This window comes from Apteryx rowi, unplaced genomic scaffold (genome assembly GCF_003343035.1).
Source record: "Apteryx rowi isolate R43461 unplaced genomic scaffold, aptRow1 scaffold_50, whole genome shotgun sequence".
NCBI classification, from domain to species: Eukaryota; Metazoa; Chordata; class Aves; order Apterygiformes; family Apterygidae; genus Apteryx; species Apteryx rowi.
The window spans coordinates 1,762,960-1,780,158 of record NW_020450761.1 but is presented as its reverse complement, the minus strand read 5'-3'; the positions used below and the strand labels follow the sequence as shown (position 1 = coordinate 1,780,158).

The window sequence follows — 17,199 nt, the reverse complement described above, 5'->3', positions numbered from 1 at the left end:
AAAATTTAAAGAGGAATTAAATGTCACAGTCAAGCAAAGATCACCTACATGTATACAATAGTATAAATACAATAATCCTAAGCAACATCAACAAAAATGCACAATATAGGAGATCAAAGTATTGTATATTCAAACTACTTAAATGAAATGGTCAGAAAAGGTGGATGCATGAATGCTTACAAAACATGAGAAAATATCAATAGCTTAGCACATGAGCAATAAGTTTACACACACACACACTTGGAAATGGTGGTTAAGCAGTCTTTAAATAGGATCAGTTTATGAAAAAGCATCTCACCAGTATCACCAGAATCAATGAAAAATATTCTGCATATGGATATTTTAAAACCCCTTAAATACTTTTACAGTTGGGAAAAGTAGTAGTCTGTCATCAGTCTTTTCTTTGTGTAATCTATAATTTATCTAACTTGAATTTATTCTTGCATTGGGAGTAGTGCAGAATGATTCCTAGAGCTCAGAAAAATCAAGAAAAAAAGGCTGAATCACAAAAACATATGCGTGTTTGGCAGAGGTGAAACTCTAGAATTAGTAGTTTGATTTTTATGAATTTTTATTATTTCATCATCTGTTACACTGTGCATGCTGGGACTGTGCCATTTCCCCCACAGCAACCTCAAAAATGATTTTTTAATAAAATAGTAATTAACAAAAGAAGCTGTTCACCGATATATTTGTGCACACGCAGAAATGCGCCATATCAGTGCTAAGCAACTCTCAGAGGTACGCACTAGGCTACAGCCACACCAATAAACTGAACGTGCCTGGAACGTTCCCAAGCATTACAATTAAATAGCAGAGCACGGCCTGCATCCATGCTCCTAAAACTGCCTCAGCTGCCAAAAACAAGGCGACTCCTTGCAAACAGTCTAACAGGAAAGGTCCCTCGACCACTCCAACTGCCTGGGAAGTGTCCAGGAAGAGCAAATACTGGAAAAGCCCAACTTCATGCCAGGGTACACCAGGTATCACACCAGGTATTGTATTCCAGTGTCCAGGAACACCTGGGGTGCGCTTGAATTTATGCAGCCATAGAGAATAAAAATATTTCTCTCATAACCCAAGAATTCAGCCCATTTTCTCACCTTCTGAGGTGAGCTTATATGTTCCCTGTAAGTCTTTGAACAGACAATAAGAACATACTGATAAACTAATTAAGCAAGGTAAAAGTTTATACTGTGGATGGAGAAAAAAAAAAAGCATGAACTGATCAATCCTAAACACATGATTCATCAGGACAAGTTTATAAAGAGTTTAAGAAATTAAAGAGTTTATAAGAAATGCACAGTATACCAATAGCCTCAAATCTGAAATACAAATATAAAGTTTAACTTTATGACATACATCAAAACTATCAAAAGAGTTGTGCATTAACAGAATACGAAGTTTTAGGAAAAACAGTGACAAAGAGCTTAAACAGACTGCAGAGCAGTAACGCAACATTCTCGAGGGTCTAATTCTTACTGYTGGAATAGTAGCAATAGCATGGGGCAACCCAGGAAGGACACATAGCAGTAAGCAAAGCAGTATGGAAATTAGCAGAGTCCTTAAAATCTTGAGAAGTAAACTCAATATTTTCAAAAGAACATAGCACTACAAACAACAGTGCTAAACAGGAAAAGGCACCATCACTGGATTTTACATTTTCTCAGCTTACTGGATATTTAACACACAAAATTTGAAAGCCTTTCCTTTTGCCCTAGATTTTCTGTGTTGTGCCCTGTTCTGTACAGGAATATATTAAAACACTTATTAATCTTTGGATGCCAGGATTTTTAATTTTTTTTTTTTTAAATCTACCATAGCATAGATTTTCTACTGAAAAAGTACACAACATACTTTATACACTAACTGTGTAACAAATTCATGTTAACACAGTTAGTGATGAAGATCTAATAAGAAAGAAAATACTATTGGTTAACCAGGCACTTCCCCTTTTGATTGACAGATTATGTATACCTTCAGTGCTTTCTGCACCTCCTTTCAATCGCTTGGTATGGGATATTATTACGGAATTTTATTTCTAAAGTGGTCTGAGCAAGATTATAATACTTAAGTGGGGGGAGGTGAGAGAAGAGAACAGCATGCAAGCCAAGTGAGCACTGGAACCTTAATCACATTAGACTTTGTAAAGAAAAAAGAAAAAAAACACTCTTCATTTGTTTCAAATAATGCACGAGCACAGTAACAAAGCAGAAAACACAGCAAAAGTGTTTCAAATTTAAAAAACTGCATAGATTTGTTCGAAGTTGAGTTCCCAGAAAGTTATTTATGCAAAAATAAAGCATTTATAATGGAAAATGCTTTCAGAATTAACTACTGTTACCACTACCCACTTCAAAAAGGAAAAGAAAGTTTAGAACAAATATTACAAACCTGAACTACAACAGTGTCGACTGTAAAAAGCTGCATCTGAGACTTAGCTTAAAATGGCAATCTGCCAGTACATTTTCCATTTTCACTACTATAAATGATTCCTTAAGAACACTATACAAAAGCAACTTCTCAAAACAAGGCAAGTATTATTACAGCTTTATACATATATAACATAAAACAATATGGATTACTCTCAAATTAGAACAAGTTTAACACTCAGACATCACACACAATGATAAAACTACTGCTTATAAAATAGCTAAGACATTATGCTAAGAGGTTCAGCAAGACAGGCCTGTGTTCAAACAGGTTCACTTTCAATGCTTTCATAATCTGTCCTGGTTAAGTTTGCAAACTATATCATTACATTTACTTGCTTTAATATAGAGCTTTTTGTTACATTGTATACTGCTGTTAGACATTCAATCAATTAATACTGTATTTGTAACATGATCCAATGAAACCACAATCTGCCAGCTGTTACCAGAATATACAGCAACATATTGCAAACTGATAGACCCCTTTTACTTTTGTATAAAGTTAAACTTAAGGAAAAAATCAGTTTGTGAAGAAAATGCGTCTGATTCATAAAATAATTTGCTTTATATATATAGGTAACAAAGCAAACATAGTTAAAGCTTCTCTTGAAGGAACACATTAATGTAAGAGAATCATGGGAAAGATGCAAAACTGGGCAATGAACACATTTACAGACATGCTTAATATTTAAAACTTCTCTTGTAAATCTGGTAATATTTGCAAGTACATTGATGTCCTAATCATAGTTGCTTTAAGTGTTTTGTACCATTATATTATAAACAATCAGGATCTAGCTTTGCACTTTTAAATATGCAGCTTCATCAAGTAGTGAAGATAATGAGCATAAGCACATCATGTTTGTAATCCTGGCTTCAAAACACAGCCTCTGAACTGGCAAGCAATTTATTCCGTTTCAAAAGCAATTTTCCTATTGTGTTGGAAAATTGTACCTCAGTATTTAAAAACAGTATGATAATGAATAATGGATTTTTCATAACTAGGATAAGTACAAAAATCTTTATGTCTTTGTTACCTAGTATTTTTCCACACTTAATTGCTTGAAGTGTGGATTTTCCTTGAGTGACAAATCAATTAAGTATAATCCTAGAAACTTTTATTAAAATAAGGAAGAACTGAAAGCAATATGAATAAAGAAGCCAGAGCGAAGACATCAAAACTCACAGCATGGGTGCTATTAAATCAGGTATGAAGACAACTATCTTGACAAAAGTATGGTTTCCTAAGGAAAAAAGAACATTAAACAACTTTCAACAAAACCGGGCTACTGTTCGGAATATCATTTAAACAGATTTAAGTGAAAGGAAACCATGTACAATAAATATTTTTAAATCAATTTTTGATATAAACATCTGCTGTGAAAATTATACCTCGAGTCACCTGTTCGTATATCATTCCATTTTCAGGGCTGYTTGCCAGAGTAGATGTGTCAAGAGCTCCACGTGCCCCATGACTGAGAATGGAACCCATTTTAACTCATTTAAATCTAATCTGGCTATCCACATAGCTCCAAAACTACTTCTATTTTCTACAAACTTGCCATTGGGCTTGACGAGGAACATGCAAGGATGCAGGAAGAAGGTGCGAGGTGGGTGGGGAGGCAGTCACCATTACATATTTTTCTGGATCATTACACATTTTTCTGACAAATGCAGAGGCAGTATTTACAGTGGATTTTTCTATCTGCCTGCTTAAAAGACCCAGAAAAGACCTGGTAGACACTGCACAAACACTAAAGGCAGTTCTTGATTAACAAGCAGACAATAAAATAGATCTCCTTGTCTCCTATCACTTGCGCTGTATAGGATAATTCAGAAGGAGAAAAAAAAAAAACCAAAGCTCATGTCTTAAAGCAGTACTTCTCAAACCTAGCAAGGGAGGGAAAAGGAGCACACAGCCATGGATCCATGCAGGGACTGCAGACGGGAGCTGGCCAGGGGATGAACGGTAGCACAGGATGGAGGCAGCAGTGGAAAGGTTCCAGCTGAGCACGGAGAAGAAAAGCTGTCACAGTCCACAGTTACCACAGCTGAGCTGCCACCACTCGCTACTGTGACCACGGCCCTTCCTGCTGGGCACGGGCGATTCGGCTCCCTGGCTGCTGCCAGCCACAGGGTTCTCGCCACTCCTGGTCGGGCGGGAGAAGACAGGGAGGCAGCAGCACAGTCTCTCAGCTACAGCCTGCTCTGCCTCCTGTAGTTCTGTGCTCCAAGATTTATTCTGCACAAACACCTCCTCCAGTCGGAGGATCAGGGAACAGGCAACTGCTAAACTGGGGAGGTGCAGCAAGAGGAAAAAGGAAGAAAGGGAGAAGCATATTTATACAAAGAGTAAGAAAGGAGCAACTGCTGTGGGCTGAACATATCACTGCCGTAATTGTTCAGATCCTGCCCTGTGACTAAAAAAAAAATTTTTTTGCACAGCAGCAGGAAATATACCTTCATCCATAACCATGCTTACACGTGTACAACTTATTTTCATAGAACTGCTCTACAAATGCTTCTCTTATCCAAACACCCAGTGTCTCCATAATACAGATTTCTTTGCTAGAAGCTACATGAGAAATTAAATTTTAAATATTTAATTCTTTCAGAGAACATGCTGCATTTCTAAAGATCAGAAATTACTTCTTCCCTACAATTTCAAACACCTCCCATCTCTGACTTACACTGCAGTAAATCTAGCTTAAGTATAGGGCATTAATGTTGTTCCTAGTTTACTTACAATGCAAGTGGAGAAGGGAAGCAGCTTCTACAGATAAATGTGTGAAATTTAAAGAATAGTTCTCCTTTAATCTCTTCTTCCAACACACAGAAAAGCTATTTCATGTATTTTTGCAACTGATTACAACTTTTCACTGTTTCTCTTCTAAAACATTTTTAAATGAAAATGGCATTCTTAAAGATGGAAATTTGATGTTCAGTTCTTTTCGCAGAGAGATTTGAAATTTCAGAAAAACAGTTATCAGATGAAAGTTTTAGGTGAACACTAGCCACCAAAGAAAAGTTTTGCTTTAGTCAAGCAACAATTCTGATTTTAGTTACCAGAAGACAATTGCATTCATCAAAAAAAAAAACCTTAGTTGAAGAAAAACTGACTAGCTTTCCTAACTAGCTTTTTTTTAAAAAAAAAACCTCCTCCAGTCTTGCAACCTTAGCATTATTATAAAACACTTCTTTTTAAACAGATCTCTGTACTTGACTGAGGGTTAGCCCTTCTAGAAATGGAGAACAGCTGCCCTCACAAACAACTCTTAACAAGGATCTGTAACATTTTCGGCTAATCCATTCAGAAGTTGTTAAAAATTAAGTATATTGACTTTGCAGCCATAAGTCAAGCTGCAAAGTGCACCTTTCATCATTATTACTTAGGAAGTTGCTGACTCCAAGTCCTGGCCTAATAAAATACAGACATACACACATATATATATATGCCCATACACAAAATTCAACACTGTCATACATTTGCACACATTATCAGGGACAAGCCTGTCAGATCTACATGTGGAAGAAGAAACCAATCACAATACTCCAATAGTTCTAACAATGCAATATACATTTGGATAGCTTTTAAGGAAGCCGAGCATTTGTAAAGCTGAATATTTATATCAGGTTTTAACAGATAACTTTGCTTTTGTGTCCTTGCATAATAGGACCGTTAAACATCAAATACAACACTCACATTGAGGTGCACATTTGTCTGTTGGACAACAAAAAAGAAGGAAAAGGTATTTCTACTGTACGGGAACAAACATTATTGAGTGTGTCACTGAGATTAATTTAAATATTTACTGCAACAAGACCCAACAAATCAAATTGCTCTCAGCCTTTTACGAGTGATAGAGAGATATATTCTAGAAAAGCATAAGGTAGCATTTTTGATCAACTACAACAATAAAAGTAAAATGCAATAATAATATCCATGGCAGTTTCTGCCATGCAGAACTAAAGAAAAATCCTCACATCTGTTGAGATTGAGGTGTAACTGCGTACTACATAATTATTACCAAGGCAACTCCCCTGCAACAGTAGCCTATCAAAAACTGCTTAAATCACAGATACTAAAACTACAGGTCCCACCAGCCACTTAAATAAAGCAAACGCTCTGAATGCCATCTACCTTCTCTCTTCCCTAGCTCATTTCCTTACCAGAACTATATATGGATGAAGCAAATTCAGAAGATCTGCATAACAAAGTCTTCATGATAAAAAGCCACCCCTTCCTCACCTCCCTTCACTGACCCCTCAAAACACTACATACACACTAACATACTTTTTCAGTTCATGACAAGGTAAGTGAATCTCTGTATTGTCTCTATAACTAATAGGTACTAGAAATACCAAAATACACATACAGAACTTGAAGAAACAAAATCCACATTCACCCTACTGGTTAAAAGTAGAGTTCTGGTAAGTCATTGATCACAACTGCAATATTTATTACTGTCACTGGGTATTGTTATTGACATTGCAGCCCAATCAATTCCTTTCTCTCCCTGTTCTACTTAAGCAATCCAAATGCCTGTCCAAGTAACACAAATCACTGTATTCAGATACTACATATATAAACCAAGAAGGCATGCAAATATTGGGTAAAGATACAGATTAAAGATGAACAACCATAGAAGTATATTTACAAAGTTTATTCTACTGCACATGTGGTCACATGCATACATGATGAGAAAAGCATTGTCTGCAATAGCAATCCGAACTATACTGGTATAAGTTCTCAACTGTCTTTTTCTAATGTTAAAAATGTTTCAGATAAAGATAAGTAAGAATAATGAGCAAGCAGAGTAACACCCAATCCAGCAATGTGAATACCTGAACATACATAAGCATTGGACACAGAATACATAGAGAGAAGAAAGTTAAAAGCATTCAGTGTTAACTCATTTTTCCACGAGGTGTGGTACTTCATCATTTACAAGAGTCCAGAAAATGTAGACCCCCCACCAGCACAACACAAATAAAACCTCCCAAGTACAAAGGTGCCAAGCAGGCAAGTCTTTTGGAAGAAACAAACAAGAAAGCGCAGCTCAGGCAGAAATAGAGCCTAAAAATGACTGAGCTACACAGTTCCAATCAGTGATGGTCAATCTTTTGCCAAAAATCATAATTCAAGGAAGGACATTTTGCCCTGCAATAAAGACAACTGTCAATCGTCTTTATTTCAAGAAATGAAATAAAAAAAAACAAAAAAAAACAGGAAAGAGAAAAGCAGCTCTTAAAGTTTTGCTTTTCAAAGGAGGTAAACATTTTGAATTTCAGCTAAAGTCTGTAATAATTAGTAGGCCAACAGTTCTCTTATAAAAAGTACATATGGGACTGACTTATTCTGTAAGAATGGCATAACAGGACAGACTACTCTCCTGACCACAATTCTGCAGAGATTTCTTTGCATTATGTTTAATCCTTTCCCCTTTATCCTGAAAAAGGCATAAGTGTATTTCAATGAACATTTATTTGAATATAGCAGCATAACACACAGCTGTATATTTTAATGTGTTCTTATTTCCAATACATTTCAACACCAACTAGCAGCCATAATACAAAATATTTATCAGGAATATTACTTCTGGTTGTTTACAGTTTGTTTCACTTCTAGCAAGCACCTGCTGAACCTTTAACATTTGTAGTTTTGGTATTATAAGAACTACAAATATATCCTGGAGTTGAAGCACAATATTCAATTCATACCTCAAGCAAAGAAAAATTCTGTTCTACAGAGAAGTGGGTTAGCCTAATCTGAAATGGTACGTATGCTTAGAAATGCGAGCTGCCAGTTCTGTACTGTATATGTGTCACTGGTGGGGGGAACACAAGACAGTGGCTCTGATTTAAAGAAAGCATCATAGAAACTGGGATGACATTATGAGCTTTCCCAGACAAAATACACAAGTCAACTTACTCCCTAAGTGTTAGTGTGCAGATTAACAAGCAGTACCTAAATTCCTGTACATTCATACAGTTGCTGATCTCTTAAGAACTTCTGTGACCACACCCTGAGTAGTACCTTAACAATGCTATTTCTACAAAAAAGTAATATACACATTTATAGTTTATATTCCTGGACTAAGCAGTTCATTGCTTCTGGTGAAACAGTGGTTTAAAGCGATCAATAGCAGCATTCTGGAAGTAGCCATAATTCAGCTCAGACAGAATCTGCCACAGTTCATCCTAGCCTCCCTTAAAACAACAGAAACACCTTTAGGACTGATTTTTGCTCAGTCACACTCATTTCCAACAAAATTAAGGATATTTGATCCATCTGACAGCGTTAGAGCTTTTCCACAGATTTTTACAGAATGCAAACTGTAACAAACAGCAGAACAAGATACTGTCAACATAAACTAGATCATTCCAAATACTACTTTTTGTTACAATTTTTTTAATACATAGTTGAAAGACATCAAGAGAGCTTAATGTTTAACAGTAGTTTTAAAACAAACATCCAAAAGTAGATTTAGTTCTGTCTTTAGAATGCTTTCTCACAGAAGCTATATTAAAATTCAAATGAATGCCAGTATTAGTTATAAAGAGGGAAAATTCCTTCAGTTCCTTTACTGTCATTTTCAAATTCACTTTCATGATGAAATTGGCAGTGCTGTTCAACTAACAAGTGTAGAGGGGAGAACAGCAGACCAAAATGAAACCTGTAAAAACCTGTATCTGCCCAAAGATTTTGAGAACTTACTTTCTAAACATTCAGAAGTACCCAGAAAGAGGGATTCATAAGAATTAACAATGTTTTAGAAAAACTGCAAGAAATACAAAGTATACAGCCAATGTGACGGGTGAACTCTGAAACATCAACCTCCAGTATTTTACACAATTCTGGCCACTTTGCAAGGTTTTTGAGAACCACAAAGTTATAGCAAAACACTTCAGAATAAATTATGAGCTTTCTATAACAGATTCTGTAACAGATCTTAGAGCCTATTAACTTTGATTGTTAGATGGTCTCAACAACACCACCTCGGATTATTTGAGGAAGTTTTTATTCTCAATTATTTACACTTAAAATACAAAAAGACTAGCATATAATTTGTCACTGCAGCACAAAATAACATCATTTCCTTCCAAAATGAAAATCACAGTGTAGTTCAGAACTAGAACACACAATTCCAGTGGAAAGGGGAAAAAAAAACTGAGAGCATGCACCAGCTACCAAAGGTATTTGAACAAAGCGCACTTTAGACAATGACAAAAATCAAAAAACTAATGCAAATCCTATAATTATTGTACACGCATCTAGTGTTATCTGTTGACATCTGTATGCCTCTTTTCAGGTGGGTCACTGTAAAACCTACCAAGAACATCTTGAGAAATCCTAACCAGGACTACTGCAAGATGTCGAGGGCCAACTTTTATTAATAGTATAACAAAAAATATTAGCACATCAATCCCTACATGAGATCATCTGTGTAATACAAAAATTTGTTCAACTTTTGGAGGCATCAGGGGAACTACATGATTTCTCAGTGAACTTTGGGTTCTGCAGGAGATTCATGTTCCCTTTTGCCTGGAATAGATTAATTTTTTTTGATTATACATACTTTGTGTTAAATATGGTACAGTCCACCCATCATTAAGCAACACACATCCTGCATTTATCTGGACAAAAAAAAAAATTACCCTACTATTTTGTTCTTTCTTCATTTTCATTTGTCTTTTATGCTACCAACACACAAGAATAAGGATTCAAAGATAACAGTATAGTTGGTTGCCTAAAAACACAGTTGCCATATCAATGAGCAAATCACAGAGAGCAGGTTGTTCCACAATCTGCCCTACTGCAAAGATCTAATATATTGAGTGTATTACTCATAATTTCAGAGTGACCCATCCAGGTATGCATAATAATGTAAGAGGATTTCTTCCAGCAATGAGTGTTTTTCACGACAACACAGGCATGCCTTTGTGAATAGCTGGAGTACAATTGATTTTATGTAGTACTGCTCACAACTAGCAGGACCTCATTTTTGGTACCAGCTCAAGAGTCCCAGCACCTTGCATGTTAGCGCTTTTAGGCCAAATACAATCATATGCAGACAGCAGCAAGTGCAGGACACCTGAACAATCTCGATAACTTGCTCATGGATAAATGAGGGTTAATGACTGATTAACTCAGTCAGCTCCTCAACAGCTTCAAAATTCCACCAAGTTTCTCATTTTTCTTCTATCTACCCTACATGACAACACCACCTGCAGCATGGCTAACCTCCTTCCTGTGTTTAGCTGTTGTTTACTCTGGGGCTGCTGCTGCTGCTGACGAATACAAGTCTAACGTATGAGAATAAAGGTGTTAGCCTCACTGCACATTTAATGTGATCCTGGAGGTTTTCTGGTCCTCTTTTCTATTTATAGCATGAATAAAAAGCAGTGACCATTTTCCTGCAAGGAATGAAGGATATATTATCTACAGAAAAAACAAAAGTGTTACATCCATCAATCCACTAATGTTTTTAAGAAGCTTGGAGGAAAAGCAAAGTTGAATACACATTAAGTAAAACCAGGTTTTTTAATAATTTGAATATGAACAACCTTTAAGATAGATTTCCCTAGTTTCTGACTTTATCACACACACAGTTCTCTGTCCATCTGGGGCAGAGAAAGAAGGTGGAAGAAGATATAAAAACCTAAATTTCTACCGCAAAAGGAATAAATTACCCTTACTCATCAGAAAGAAAAGCTGAACAGTATGTATGCTTTCATTTAACTGTAGATAACATTTAATATATTTTTAATCAGGCATTAACAAAGTTAATCTATAAAATACATTAAGATTGTCATTCTTCATATATGAAGTACATCTCAGGACATTTCACAGCTTTTACAGAAGTGTATAAAGTCACAAAGCTTTTTTTTTTTTTTTTTTTTTTTAAAGGTGTGTAGGAAAAACATATTCCAGATTTTAAATATATGCTAATGATCAGCCAAAGTAATCTCAAGTATAAGAAGTACAGCAAGAACAAATGCTAAATGGGAAAGTCCTTGTTCTCACTGCAAAGTTAACCAGAGCAACACTGGAGAAGACTCCTACAAATCGCTTAGCTCAAGCGGAAGGAGTCACTCTACAAACGTGTGTTGAGGCCACTAAAACTTAGTAGCTGACAAGTTGTATTAGCTGAAGTTACACAGTAGCAGGGCCATCAATCCAAGTTAAAAACACTACCACACTGAAGTTTAGGATCTGTGTGTAAGACTTTCACAAGAGGCAATATTCACATTGTAAATTCTTCACTGAAGAAAGAGATCACAGCAAATCAAAGACTCCTGTGGGCCCAGAAACAACAGCGCTGGATTAACCCTGAGATAATACTTTATTGTATTTTAATCAGTATTTGTCTCTAGACATCTTATGAGACTTATGAGGTGTATTTCAACTATCTGCTCTGCCATACTTCCTCCTTGACTTTACACAAGTCAGCCGTGGTAGAATCTACAAAAGCATTTCCATGCTTTAGTTACAGGTCCATAGGGACACCTTCCAAGAAGTACACAACAGGTGCTCTCATGAATCCAGGGCATGGCATTCGTGAAGGAGAATGACCAACCTACTCAACCCACCTTAAAAAATATACAGAATTGAAGTGGGTGAACAGGTCTGTATATGCTCTAATTCTCACAGCCCAAATGAGCATTTTAATTAATCACATGATCAAAATACAGTACCATCAGTAATAAACATATCTGTTAAGTTGTTAAGGTTTTATTAATAGTTGAACACAGGTAATGAACCACTTAGATAATCATTTGTGTGAAAGACTGGTAAGTTACATATTATCAACTGCACTTGTAGAACAGTTTATTAAAGACCACAACTCAGAGATGTTACCTAAAATCTGAATAAGGAATTTAATCCACAGTCTTTAGAGAGTGATCTTGGTCAAACAAGACAGAGGGGAGGAAGCAAATCTATAATGAATCAGTATTTCCTTGCCAGATCTTATAGCTTGACAAATCTGCTATAAAGCCAAATTTAAACAGTTTGTTGAAATAACTGTAACTATTGCCTGCAAACATACTCTCAATACACCTATGTATCTACCTAATCCATGAACTTGGCCCATGATGTCTATAGCATCTTTTCCAGGTACCAAAACACTACTGGGTAATCTACAATAGAATGACCTGGTACCTTTGCAGCCATTCCAGGCTAAGCTTTTGCCTACAGAATTGTTTCCCTTCCCTTTTTATTTTCTTCCAAATGCTCAGAAGCATCTCTTCTTCTGAGAGGCTTACGGATTCCATCAACAGCTTCCTCAGTTCTCTGAGAAATGGGGACAATAACAACACCTCCCTACCTCAAAAGAGAGAATAAACCTTTTGCAATTTGTCAGATATTCAAGTATGAGTGACATGGGGAGAGCTACTACTATGGCAGACTGTCCTAAAAGCTCCCACATGTTAATTGAAAATATCATCTCTAGCACAAGAATCAAGACAACATGGTTTACGTCCAACTATTTTTGCACTGTTTTAGAACTGCCTTTTTTGTCAGTTATTCAATTCGGACAATTAAATAAATACTTTCTATTGATGATGAAACTGCTTTATTTCTGTATTTCAATTAACACAACCGTATTAACAATTCTGTTTTTAGAGAGTCAGGTTACTTTGGAAACAACACTTGCTCCCTCCAGTCCTTGTGCCCACAATCATTATTCCATAAAAAACAGAAGAAGGGTGAAAAAAAATCCTCGGACAATTAACTATAATCATGTCATCCACTGTAAGAGTGCTGTCCAACGGACAAATCAAAATTACAGAGAGTATTTTCTCCTTGCTCCCAATGACAGGATTCCTAAAAGTTATTTAGGATAACAAGAAGCAAACAAACATTCAGTCTTTACTTGAAAACTTAATTTGACAGCAGGCCTTTAAACTGGCTTCCTTAAATTGCTCCTTGGCAGCTTAACTTCCCCCCCCCAACAACAACGAAAAAAAAAGAGTCTGAAGAAATTTGGAGTTATTTTAATTCTAACCTTAAAGAAAGCTCGGGGTTTACACGCTAACAGACCTATCTCACGGCACGTTTACTAACAACGTCCCAAATAAGGCACCTCACGCCGGCAGCCCAGCGCAGACACAGCACTGGGGAGGAAAACGCGGCGCCGCGGGGTGCGGCGGCGGCGAGGTGTGAAGGCCGCACCGGCGGGGCGGTGGCGGCGCGGCAGGCCCCGGGCGCCCGGCGCCGCCGCCTCCTCCTCCTCCTCCGGGGGCCGGCAGCGGCCCGGCGACGGGACGGCAGCAGCGGGACGCGCTGCCCCCATCTCGGCCTTCCCCTTCCTCCCTCCCTCCCTCCCTCCGCGCCCCACAGCCCGGCGGCGCCCCGAGCCCCTCGGGGCAGGAGCCGCCCCCGCCGCCGGGGGAGGGGGCTGCCGCCGCGCCGCACCGCCCTGCCCGTACCTGTTGTGGCGCTGCGCCGCGGGAGCGCTGGTGTAATAGGCCGCTCTGCGCTGGGTGCTGCGCGGCACCGGGTGCAGCGGGATCTGGTCCGCCATCTTTGGGGGCGCCCCCCCTTCCCTCCTGCCCGCCCCGCCCGGAAACGCTTCACCTCGCCCTCCTCCCCCCCGCGGCCCTCCTCGCGCCGCGCGCGCGCCAGCGGCGGCCGGAACCCCTGACGTCACCAGTGCCGCCAGCTGACTGGAGGAGGAAGGAAACGCCCAGCGGGGCGGGGCCCCGGCGTAAACAAGGAGGCGGGGCCGCGCGGGGGGGCGGGGCGGAGTGATCGAGGATGTGCGGGCGCCCGACCGCGGGGGAGGGGCAGGGGCGCGCGCGGCCGTTAGTGGCGGTTGGGAGGCGGGTTTTGGGAGCGGGTGGGGGGCGTCTGCGGGGTGCGGGCTTGGCGCGCGGGTGGGCTTCCCTGCGTCTCTGTTAACGCTGGCCGAGCTTAGTTTTCGACTTCTGAAAGGCCGCACGGATGTGCCGTAAAGAGCAGGAGCCCGGGACTGTGCGTGTGGGTTTTGCAGGCTCGGCAGCACGGGGAACACAGGCAGCGCCGGCAAAGACGGGGCTTCCTCACCACGAGAAGTACCGGGAGGTCCAGGGGATCTTGAGAGTTCAGGCGTTGAACAGGAATCGCATGAGACAAACCTAGAAGTGGATGTCTTCTGTTACCCTGCAAATGCCTGTCATTTTTTAAGCTGATCTAGATGTGCACCCCTTCAATCTCTTGGATGGCAAAGACTAGCTGTTGCCTATGCTGGATGTCAGTGAACACTTGTGTGATCACCAAGAATAAATAAAAGCACGGTGAATTGACAGTGATTGTTTTCTGCCATTAAACAGAGACACTTTTTGTGAGCCAGAAGTACTGCCACATGGAAACGAGCCTTCTGTATGTCAAGGGTAATAAACCAGTCTGTGGGATCTAACAAGATCAACACACAAGTCACCACAGAAAAAAACACTGATTCAGAAGATAAAAGAGTTCCTATACCTACTATATGACGTTACCCCCATATTCCTCTGCAATTAGATGTTATGGGTAGCAAATGGCCTAACACCATCACAAGTATGGAAGACTTTCACCAAGAGAAGAGGGGAAATATATTTCTTTCTCCATGTGTTTGTCCAAGGAAATGAAACATCAAAAGAAATAAAAAAGGGCAGTAAGTGGTCTACCAAGAAAAAATTTGTCTCAGAGAAATTTCCCAAAGAGGAAGACAGCAAATGTGTATGTCCAAAGTGCAGAACACTCAAGAGAAACTGGAAGATAACGTGGCAAAAGCTTTTCCTGATAACCTTTGCCTCTTTTCATTAATGTAAGTCACTGGAGTCACTGTTTCCAATGGAAGATTTCAGAATTCTCAGCAGCAGTATGATAGGAAGCCAATAATGCCAGTTTTCGCTGTCTAGTCATTTTGCACCAGTCATTTTGCAAATGTCTGAAACGTACTCATTTCACAACATTATGGAATGAAAAAAAACATTTTACAAATGACTAAAATCTTTAGTTATTTTACAGAATGACTGGGCTTACATACGACACTAACTAAACCAACACCTTTGGCATTAAATTGCTGGTTATGTGAATTACCTTTCAGAGGTGCCAATAGAACACCTCTTTCAACTTTCTACAGCATAAGCTTTTTTCCTATTATTGTTCAAAGATACCATGTGGCAGAAAGATGTTCGTGAGACAGGTGAAACCTTTGGTCTGCTGGATTGTGACCTGAAGTGTGCGGTATGGTAATGGCAGCCCTGTCACCATGAACAAGTGGGTGAAGGTGTTGCACTCCCCAAAGCCATTTGAAGTTACTCTGACTACCTAGGCATCTCAGATTGATGCTGTACTAAAAGGCTGCCTCAAAGATTATGGTTTTTTTGGTACAAATAGATGTGGTCTGAATACATGACACACATATCAAAATCTTTGGTAAAGGACTGCAAGCAACATACCTTGGAGACCTGAACAGAGGAGGACGAGCCTTGGATTAGTTTAGAAAGGACAGTAAAATCTGTGTAAGGCATGCTTCCTTGTGGTGTGCGGCTAGACCATGCAGAGGCACCCCACAACATTCCAGCAACATGGTCCTCATAACCTCTGGCACTGTGCTTCCTCTCACATGATGAATTCAGATTTTTCAGCAGGCCGTTTCTAGCACAGCCAGTCATGTGACATAAGCTTGATGTGGAAGCTGCTGTTGAAAGCCATGTATTGATTGTACTTGTCACAAAAAATTTCCTATTTGCCTGGGATTATTTAACAAAGACTGAGGAAGTTGCTGAGTGTTGTTCTACTTTCGAACTAAGGGGAAAGATCAGTGCTGAGGCACTGCAATATGCGTTATACACTGAAGGATGCTCCCATCTCCTGGAATGAAGGGCATGAAGGGCACTGACGGTACTAGCAAGTGATAACTTGTCAAGCCTAAATTTCTAAACAGTATTTTGGCTTTAAGCAGGTTATCCAGTCACTAAAATGACCAACAGACAAAGAACACTTGAAGTTGAACAAGGAGGGTGGGAACAACAGTATATAGGATGTGGATGCACAGGGCTCAGTTGGGAATAGAAGGGCCAAATCCCTCTGCTGGCCATGTAGAAAGATTCTGCTGGGCATTTGAAGGAAAAATCAGAAAAGCCAAAAAGGGGGTGGAGATTTAGCTAACTCTTTAACTGAGGTGATCATCACAAAGTTGATGGTAGTATGCTAATGGAGTCATAGAATCGTAATTTAAGTTGGAAGGTACCTCCAGAGGTCATCCAGACCAACTCCCTGTTCAAAACAGATCTAATTATATCAGGCTGCTCAGGGCCATGTCCAGTTGTGCCTTGAACACCTCCAAGGATGGAGATTCCACAACTTCTCTGGGCAACCTGTTGCGGTACTAACCACTCTCATGGGAAAAAAAAAATTCCTAATATCTAATCAGAATTTCCCATGTTCCAGCTTGTGTCCATTGCCTCACCTCTTATCACTGTGCACTTGTGAGAAGACTCTAACTCCATCTTCTCTGTATCTTCTGATCAGGTAGTTGGAGACAGCAACAAGGTCTCCTCTTAGCTTTGTCTTCTCCAGGCTGATCAGGCCCAGCTTTCTCAGCCTCTCCTTATATATCATGTTTTCCAGATCCTGACCATCTTAATAGCCCATCCATGGACTCACTCCAGGATGCAGTTGGCCTTCTTTGCTACAAGGGCACACTGCTGATTCATGTGCAACATTGTATGTTATGGTCTGATTCTGCCTGACTACCTGTTTTGCAATGACATACTTTGTGTATTCGAATAATCA

At 39.4% G+C, this 17,199-nt stretch overlaps 1 protein-coding gene across 2 annotated transcripts in view; it reads right to left on the bottom strand.

Moving 5' to 3' along the window:
- The window catches only part of ATP9B (ATPase phospholipid transporting 9B (putative)), a 180,387-nt gene extending 166,384 nt beyond the window's left edge, over nt 1-14,003 (bottom strand). For both annotated transcript variants that reach the window (XR_003255779.1, XM_026079780.1), the window contains exon 1: nt 13,866-14,003. Coding sequence is in view for 1 of the 2 variants with exons in the window: in XM_026079780.1 (XP_025935565.1) it covers nt 13,866-13,960 (95 nt within the window). In the remaining variant the exon portion in view is untranslated. The remainder of the gene's footprint in view (nt 1-13,865) is intronic.
- Between the last annotated feature and the right edge of the window lie 3,196 nt (nt 14,004-17,199).